Source organism: Montipora foliosa, chromosome 1 (genome assembly GCF_036669935.1).
Source record: "Montipora foliosa isolate CH-2021 chromosome 1, ASM3666993v2, whole genome shotgun sequence".
Taxonomy (NCBI): domain Eukaryota; kingdom Metazoa; phylum Cnidaria; class Anthozoa; order Scleractinia; family Acroporidae; genus Montipora; species Montipora foliosa.
The window spans coordinates 56,693,313-56,703,312 of record NC_090869.1 but is presented as its reverse complement, the minus strand read 5'-3'; the positions used below and the strand labels follow the sequence as shown (position 1 = coordinate 56,703,312).

General features: G+C 40.6%; 1 protein-coding gene across 1 annotated transcript in view; it reads right to left on the bottom strand.

Moving 5' to 3' along the window:
• LOC138002165 (nuclear pore membrane glycoprotein 210-like) overlaps positions 1–10,000 on the bottom strand; it is a 56,105-nt gene that overhangs the window by 11,814 nt on the left and 34,291 nt on the right. Inside the window, exons 23-28 of the mRNA XM_068848248.1 lie at positions 9,476–9,626; positions 7,460–7,522; positions 3,747–3,926; positions 2,463–2,543; positions 1,032–1,160; positions 228–383 (exon numbers count right to left, since the gene is read on the bottom strand). Coding sequence (XP_068704349.1) covers positions 228–383; positions 1,032–1,160; positions 2,463–2,543; positions 3,747–3,926; positions 7,460–7,522; positions 9,476–9,626 — 760 coding nt within the window. The remainder of the gene's footprint in view (positions 1–227; positions 384–1,031; positions 1,161–2,462; positions 2,544–3,746; positions 3,927–7,459; positions 7,523–9,475; positions 9,627–10,000) is intronic.

Genomic DNA, 10,000 nt, shown 5'->3' with positions numbered 1-10,000 from the left:
AAAGGAATAAGGTTCTCTCTGATTGGACAAAAAACGCTTTTTGCCCGTGTGAAAAAACCCTTTCGCCGAAGCAAATTTCAGTCTGTATAAGTTTCCAACGAAAAATCATAAGGGCGAAAAATAGGAAGTTCTAGCCATGCTAAGTGATGGTCAACTGTTGTTGAACGTGCGGAATCCACATTGGTCAATAGTATCAACTGCCAATCCTGTTTTGCGTCCTTAATTACCTCAAATGTTACATCATCTTCTCGTAAAGCCTGAGAGTGAGCCTGCTGATATCTCTGGTCATCGATCTCCATCCTAAGTCTCACTGTAGTTTGCCCGGGATTGATACAATGCAAATCAACACGGAAATCATTTTCGCTTTCTACAGCAACTCCACTCTGCATTCACGAAAGAGACAGATATCATACTTGAGAAAATCACGTTAAAGAAAGACCCTAGCCTGCAGTTCAGGTATCTTTTTAGGGGGCGGGAGTCGCTTTGCAAGCGTACGGCAGTTCATCGTGCCACCTTGTTTCACTCTAACGGCTCGCAATCGTCCATCCCCGACCGCTGACCGGTTGGCCCAGTTTCTTGAGCATGCAACCCTCGTAAAATAAAGACTTCACGTCACTTTCCCCCTACGGTTAAAAAAAATTCAAGGTGGAAGTTAAGCATTTCGCGAAATATGCACTGCATGTGTACCTGCTTAAAAACGCTTGTACAGCTGGGTCGAGAGGCCTAGCCACTTCATGTATCCCTCAGTATAGTCTATTTAATATTGGCCATTAACAAGCTAGAAGTGTCCTACGGTAACCCTGTCACTATAATAAGGGATACAAACAAGTACTAACCCTCTCGGGGGAGACCCTGATTGCTGCTGAAAAAATTCACGTCACGTCAAAGAACGAACATCTGTAAAATCGCTCACCATGACATTTCTAAATTTAGAGTAAGAAAGGGATTAACGATTATCACGTTTCTTGGCTCGAGATCACGTCGTTTCTCCAGAGCCTGGTTCTGCAAAGTTCTCAGTTTCAGTAACTCACCAGCGCATAAACAGACCTGACTTGACACACATCAGGATTTGAGGAACTCCAATAAAACTTCAATCCAGGTATTGCATTGCCAAATGTAAAGGGTGTTTCATCATTTAAACCGGTAGCATATATGCTGATCTGTCAAAATTAAAAATAAAAGGAACAGGAATAAGAAAAGGCAAGGCATTTTGTATCAACTTGACCAACGAAACGAAAAAGGGACCAGATTTGGAGGGAGGCATAATCACATCTGGTGTTAGGTGGTCCTAAAATTTTAAATTTGTGGATTACGTTCTGAGTGAAACAATGACGTGAACAAATGCAAGGTAAAAGGTAAGGCATGTTGAGGAGAATGTACAGCAGATTTCAGAGGAGCTTTGAGAGAACTTCCGAGATTGCGATATTGATTGCGACTGCGTTGGTATTCTCGGTTTTCACATGACGTCACGACCGACATGTTGGTGCCCTAAACAAAGAAAAGGCGGCCATGTTGGTGCCCCGACCAAATCCTCCGGGAATTTAACTCTATTATTATGCAAACGTTTCCTTTTGTTTTCGTTGAAAAACATGGCTGTTGATCACGTGAGTGAAAACCAGCAATAGAGTGTTTTCATATGACGACACGGCCGCCATGTTGGAGGAGTGAAACAAAGGGTAAAGACTTGTTTCCATATCTCAAAGTGCCCTTGGACGTGAGGTGATTTAATTTCATTCCCAGGTCACTGTCATTCGCTGGTCACATGAGCGAAAACACCATTGAGTTTGCTTGGTGATACGTTGATAAAGTCTCCTGCCTCATTCTCAACCAATCAGGGAAAAGAAAAACCAATAGTCCATTTCCATGTTGCTGCATGCCTCAGTTGCGTAATCTTATGCAAATCAAACTCATTTCCCTTTCAACAGTTCAGCACCACGACTCACTTCGAACCCGAGACAAACAGCAACTCGGAAACGGCCCATTGGAACTTGCGGCAAAAACAACTCTATTTGGTGTGAATAAAATGAGACTACAAATGATCCCACCCGCACCAGTATTTTGGCCAGTGGCAGCTTAATTATACGTGACTTAGTATATTTAACAATTATCCTGCGAAATCGCGCGTAATACCGCCCGACACTAAGCCGACGAAGCCGTATGCAATATTGTCCCGCAATGCAACGAACTTTGTAACATCGCGCGCTATTTACATTCAACGATGCTTTCAGACTTTGTAACAGTGACGATGACGGATGTACTGTCGAAACATGTTAAAAGAAAGTTGCAATGTTTCTACGACTGTCTATTTTGTTGCTGCTATCTAGACCTTCTGAATGAAAAGGATTTATGCCGAGACTGTGAGAAGTTGCTGTCCAGTCCCCTCACATGCGGATGCAATGAAGTCACGTGGTTGAAAGCCAACCATGTTACGATTGTTGTCGGGAAAGACTGACGTCGCTGACCTTTGTCCCCGTGACGAGATTAGTAGAAGCAACGTTGATTTTCACTCCGTTGAGCTGGACAACGTGAATAAAGATGACATCCTGCGGAAAACAACAAAAGAAAGCTAACTAAAAAAACAAGCAATATCACGAAAAACAACAGTTAACCAAACAAAGGAGTCTTGATAGCAGAAACCCATAAGGGTTGAAACGTGTAACGCGCGTTCACAGGTTCCGAATATTCGGTGCGAACTGATTGGTGCTAAGTACCATATTTGGAAACCCCTTGCTCTTGTTGTTCCAAATATGGTACTTAGGAAATTGAATATTCAGAAGCTTGTTTCCCAGCACACAAGGGGCCGTTAGGGCCGATTTACACGGTACGACTTTGTCGCATGCGACAACGGCTTACGACAGGCCCACGACATGATTTACGATTGTTGTGTACGTCAGAAAAAATGTCGTAGCATTTTAAAACATGTTTTAAAACGCTGCGACAATCGTAAGTCATTTCGTAGGCCTGTCGTGAGCTTGTCGCATGCGACAAAATCGTATCGTGTAAATCGGCCCTTACACGTTTCAACCCTTATGGGTTTCTGTTGATAGCTAATTAAAAATCGTAGACAATGTGACAGTCCACAAGGGACCCTTCCTTCGCCTTCCCGCCGTTATTTTTGAATAAAACAATTGCCCAAAGAACGATCACGCTGTCTGAATTAAGAAAACAAACAACCGGGCTAAAGAGGTGTTTTAAGTGCCTCTTTCCGAGCCGAGAAATATAGGCCTGGTTACACAAAAGGTACATTTGAGACACATGTCATCTTTAGGAAAGAGTTCGGCCTGATTCAGGGTGATTCAGAACGCGATATCTTGACAGCTGCACATGGTTACGCGATCGGGAGCTTCGCGCAAATAAGTCATGACTGTTCTGTTTTGTTTGTGCGAATCTCGAAAAAACGTACACTTAAATAAAGATTGACAGCATTTTCTGTTTGATGGTCTGGTTTTTGTAAATGTGAGTTAAAGCAGTTAAAGCAGTGGAGTGCTACCAAATTTCATTTCTGTCACCTGCGACGCGGGTGAGCAGGCGACCACAAGTTTTCTCCAAATGGCACGATCTTGGGCCAGCGATACAATTTGGTCTGCTTGGTGCAACCACCCAAGCGTCTTTACCTTTTACAGAGGGGTTGTTTAAAACTTTCGCTAGACCGCTGCCCTGGAGTGGAAAATGTCCACTTCTAGTCTCTGTTCGTCGGAAATACCTTTGCGATAACGACCGTACATCGATGAAGAGTCGCTAGTCACCTTAGAAAACAGTAGTGTTTGTCCTTTAGCTGGATCAGCAGCTTGAACCAGTCCTGTCAAATTAGTGGTGCCAATCTGTTGTGCTTCCACCAGCCCAACACTGCTGACAGTCGCTACCGTTTGATTGGCAATGTTGAAGACTGTTGCCGCCTGCGGACTGGGACCTCCCGTGCTGCGAACCTTGATCAGGAAACACCAGAAACGAATTGTTAAGCAAATAACTTCAAAATCAAAATCAATTCAACGAGTAAACAACTGGGGACATGTCGCAGCTCTTTCTCCAGCATTAGGAAAATAATTTAGAAAACAGAGACCACAGATCCTGACTCTGAGAATACAAAAACTGCGTTTTGCCTCAATCCCATGAATAAGTATAGAAAATCTGAACGCGCACGCGTGAGCCACACACGCAATTCGTCAGCTGCTCGCGTCAGCTCATGATTCAAATGGGTCACCAGAAATAAACAAATACCGCTAATTTCGCTCAACTTTCTCCGTAGTCCTATATATATATATATATGGAATATAAATAGACATCTCCTATTCACGAAAACTCCGAAACTTCTATACAAACGGTTTACTGGTCACTTAAATCCGTTTGTGTTGGCCTGTAGCTCCACTCGCGCGCTGACTCGAATGAGCGGGTGAAGCATGCGTAAATGCTGATCTTGTAACCCTCTCATTTTTCCTGATTTTGCAACTTTACTCGTTTATATCTCTGCTTCGGGACGGTGAATTTTGTTCATTTTTTGCACGTTAGCCTAGATTAATTTAAAACGTTTGTCTTTCCAATTTAAAAAAATTCTGTAGGTGAAAAGTTAGAGAGACATTTAAAAAAAACTGATTTTTGCGAAAAACTGGCCCACGATTTTGCTGAATTTTAAATATTTTAGAGAGTATTTCTAACATTATCTGGTAAAGCTGAATAGGAAAATTTCACCGTCCCGTTTCTTCAAAAAAGACAAGATATGTTGATTTTAAGGCTTTAAGAAATGCTTCATAAATGCTTCGTTACTTTGGAGAAAAATACAATGTGAGAAATCTATAATGGGTAATTAATATCCTGGACAAATTTCGTCTTGATATGATTACCCTAACTGTATCTAAGGACAGAATATGTTTATTTGTTTGAAAAAAGGAGAAACTATTTCGAGCCTCCTTAAAGATTTGACGGCGAGGGAAAATGGGGAGGAGGACTTTGAAATACCTCACGCCGCCTCGCCACTCGGGATTAGCGGCTCCGCCGCCAAAACTTCATTCCGCGCGCCTACAATACCGCCGGCTACTTAGACTAGACATTCATTAAATTCTCAACCTCGGATATGGCGTTTCTAGATTGCTGATTGGTTCACTCAATCTCGGTTATCAGCTCATTGACTTTATGACCTAATATGGAAACTGATTGCGTCAAGTGTTGCCAAGCTGGAAACTTATTGGCTTTAATTTCCCCGTGTCCAAGGGTTCAGAATTAAAAGAAAATTTAGAAAAACAATTAACCCATTCGCGCTTGTTGGATGCAAGACTGGTTACAGCGTATTTATCATCTCACATCCAACGCGCAATCATGGAATTATTGTTGAATATTTGCATGAACTGCGGAAAGAAGCATCACTGCAGTTAGGAGACCCTAGTTGAGCAGTAGCAAAAAAAGCCTTAATATTTCAGGCTTGAACGGCATCATATAAGTAGAAGTAGAATTGGCTGTCAATATCTTGCACTGTCGATATCTTGCACAGGAGACATTCCAAAATTGAATTGTTGCCTAGTGTTGCGATTTTCCAGTCATTACGACATACAATTGCAACCCCTCCACCTGCACGCGAATCTGAGCGATCTTTTCTTACGATTGTGTATCCTGAAGGACAAACGAGTTGATACCATCAACCACTGTTTAAGAGAACTTTTACCTCTAACCAGAAATCGTATAAATCTTCGAAACCGAGGTCACCATTTCATTCTTCCCCATATTAATACTGAACGCTTCAAGCGTTGCTTCGTAAATAGATGCCTTTTTGGACTTATATAACTATGCATGCTGTATATGAAATATCTCTTTTATATGTAGATTGTACCTAGCCACATATTTTATAAACGTTTTATTATGATAATAATCATGCGTTCATTGCAAACTTACACGTCTGTTGTAAGTGTTGTTATTCAATTCATAATATACGTGAAAAAATTACTAGATTCTGATTGGCTGAGAGCAGTGCTGTTGAAGTGCAACACAGTGCAAAAAGTGTAATAACAGTGCAAATTACACATCCAAATTCTGGATTATGATTGGCTAATAAACAAAGGGTCTGGTCAGAACCAATCAAATCTTTTGTTTTCAAATCAAGCGCGCACCCTGGATGGCACATTTTTTCCCTGATTGCGTGATACGCGTGCGTTTCTTCTGCTTAACCATCTCGAATTTTTTCATGTATATTAAGTAATCACCCGATTTTTCTCACGAAATTTGGAATAAATGAGCACTTGTAAAAGCATTGCAGAAGCATTGCATCAAGTGTGTTTTCTTTTGAATGCTGTAATTTGCACAAATTATCTGTGAGGAAATAGACTTGATTGACTGATTAGTTGACGAGTCTCCGAAATAAATGCGTCTATTTGAAGTGCGGGTTAGTATAGGTAATCGCATGATTTCGAGTGCAATTTGGAATAAATACGAACGAGTAATTTTTTTTCAGACGCACATTTTGTAGTCTTTGAAAAAAATAACAAGTGCTTGTTCCAAATTGCACGAGAAAACTCATGTGCTTACTTATTAATAATATAAATAAAAAAAATCGAGATAACAACAACTACTATTATTATACATTGGTGTCATAAGCTCGATTTTGATTGGCTATAAGCACGCAGCTAATTCTTGCTTGCTCTGTTTCTCTTACGTCATACCTACAGACAATAGATTTTATATATGTAGAATTGACGTCATACCTACAGACAATAGTTTTATGCATGCAGAAGTGACGTCACCTAACATACTAACCAGCAGTTCGATCAGTTTTGTCATGGCGGAGTTCAGCTCAGGAATATGCATAATAAAACAATTATTGAATTCGGTTTTTGCATGTTAGCGATAATTATCAAGGCCTCAGTTTGTGTTATCCGCCTCAGCCTTCGGCTTCAGCAGATAACACAAACTTTGGCCTTGATAATTATCGCTAACATGCTCAACCTCATCTAATAATTGTTAATATCCGAGTGTGAGTATTCCTCATTGCAATATCGTCTGTTACGTTTTCTTTAAGATTTGGAAGTCGTTCGTATTAAAAATAACGAAGCCACTGTCGGACATTCCTGCTTCTATTTCCCGCTCTGAGGGTGGTTTCCGTCGTAATGAAATTAGGACACAGAGTATAGTTTGAAATAAAATGGTACGTCTCTCGTCCAATCAGAATCGAGGATTTTTCATGAGTGTTTCGGCCATTTTCGAAAGTACCATAACACTCTCTGTTTGTCGATCCAAATTTTTCATAAGCATTGTTTCCAGTTTCTCTTGGGACTTACAATCGTCCCAAGAGAAAACAAACACAATGCTTATGCAAAATTTGGAGGGACAAACATAGAAGTATTATGGCATTTTTGAAAGTGGCCAATTACCAGATGATACTGACAGAAATGCGTACTACCTAAGACTGGCTTGACTTAATGAGAGAGAGGGTGGGGAGGGATTACGACAATGTACGAGGTGAGGAAACCATTGGTACCTGAAATGTTGCCCCGCGCACAAGAACGACAACTCTAGGATCCAAACGCAGAGGTGCAAAAACCTGAAATAACAAATGTTAAGTGGTAGTAAAGGAAGTGTTCACAAACACGTCCACATAGCCTGTACGGTTGTGCATCACGATGCCCCTGTTGTATAGCTGGAAACAAGGACTACAATCTAACAGTAATCTAGCGTTGAAGAAAATTCTTAATTGATGTATTTCGAAACGGATTGGTGATTTCGACTACATTTTGACACAAAACAACAAGCTTTGGAGACAGTAAACAAATGCACGCTTTTGCGGACCTATTTGGGTGCCACCACGGGAGGAAGAGGCGCATGTGATGGCATAGTGGCTAAGTGCACTACGCAGGCAGAAGCCACAAAATAAATACGGAAGTAGTAGTCATCCAAATCACACCGGACACAAACAATCCAAAGGGGTCAAAAGGCCCCTTGCCGGCAAAGGCAATAAAAAAAGTTCTCACGTCATAATGAACAAACAAGCAATGAAACTGGCTCACTCTCTCTAGCAGCCCACGACTTAATAGGCAGAGCATTCTATCAATCAAATCAAATTAAGTACTTATATAGCGCATGATCCATAGGTAAATGATCTCAGGCGCTTAAAATTAACAATAAGGTTATTTACAATGTTTAAAAATTATGACTAATTATGATTATATTTACAGTTGTATTTTACAGTTACAGTTACAGTTATATTTACAGTTAAAAATTAATAATAAGCTTTTTGAAATAAAAATGTCTTAAATTTTGTTTTGAAAGATTTTAAATCGTTCTCTAATCTAAGTGATTTTGGAAGTTTGTTCCATTCAAAGGGTGCTGCCACTTGAAAAGCTCTGTCTCCTGTTGTCTTGCTTGATTTAAAAGTTGGTGGAGCCAATAAAACTTCATCATTAGATCGGAGATTGTATAGTGATTTCTTCTTGACTTGAACTAGACTTTGTATGTAATCAGGTGATAGTCCATGTATTGCCTTGAAAGTCATCAATAAAATTTTGTATTTAATTCTTAGTTTGACTGGTAGCCAGTGTAGTTTGAACATCAACGGCGTAATACGACAAAAACGTGTAGAATTACATATAAGTCTAGCAGCCATGTTTTGCAAGCGCTGAAGCATTTTAATTTGACCATCAGAGCATCCATAAAGAAGACTGTTACAATAATCCAATCGGGCTATTATCGTTGCCTGTGTTAGTGTACGAGCTGACTCATATGTGAGATGCTTCCTTATTCTCCTTATATTGTATAGATAGAAATGTCCCATAGCGCACATTTTCGTTATATTGGTATCAAATTTCATGTTACGATCGAACCATACTCCAAGGCTCCTCGCTGTAGTAGTTGTTTTAACTTTAGAATTTCCAATTGTCATTTCATCAAGGGATACCTTGTCTAGTTGTTGTCGCGTCCCTATTACCAAGAATTCCGTTTTTTGTTCATTCAGTTTAAGTTTATCTTTTAACATCCATGCTCTGACTGCTTTGATACAACGCTCCATCGATGTTATAGCTTCTATCTCACTTAACCCACTGTCTGGCTTAAAAGACAAGTACAGCTGACAGTCATCTAACCCTAGCGTTACGAACGTCGTGGGTTAGAAACCCGTCTGATTTTCCGATTTACCTGCGGTCCTTTCGTCCATTACCAAGCAACTGGCTCGTTGGCAAGCAACGGGCTTCTTGTGATCTTAGGGCCTGGCCATATGGGAAATGTTGGGCGTTTCAACAACATCAAACATTGTTTGGTGACCAAACATGCTGATGTTAAAGTCAGTGGCCAAACGATTAAAACATGTTTGTATATCTGAATTATGAGTGGTATCTAATGCGCAAAATGATGTTAGATTTAAATGCCTGGCTATACTTTCAATCAGTGATTAAAATACACCTGGTTGTATTGCGTGACAGGAATGGTTGTGGTGAACACTTTTATGCCAACAAGTCTCGGGGTAACGTTTGACTGTTACCCTATGACTAATATAAAAGCGTACCTGAATATCCTTCGGCTCACTTGTGGCGCTTCCTTTTCCTAACGCAGATGCTGTAAAGGTGAGGCTCGCAGTGCCAAGAGACACACCTCTCACAGTAAAGAATGCTGTGTCTTGGTTCCCATCGCTGCTTTCATCTACGTCCACATTTCGTCTACGGAGCAAGAACACACGCTGTTTAGTTAGCAATTTTACAAGCTAAGGTGGATGGAAGGCCTTCGATTATTCCCTTTTCGAGGAGTGCCAATTGAACGGGACATACCATTAGTTTCCATCACTTTCCCTCTGCAAAATACTTTAACTCAGCCTTCACACAATTATGACCCACCAAAGGCATCGGGCGTAATTTACGACTAGGGTCATAAATGCTTTGAGGGGCTTCCAGGCAACGTTTAACAATTGTTTCTTTGTTCCTGGGACAGTAGAAAAACCAAGAGAAGAAGGCAAGTTATGAAAACGTTATGGTCTTGCTTGTAAAACGACGCAACTATTCGAAAGGCTTACTTAAACTGGTTTACTTGCTGCTTT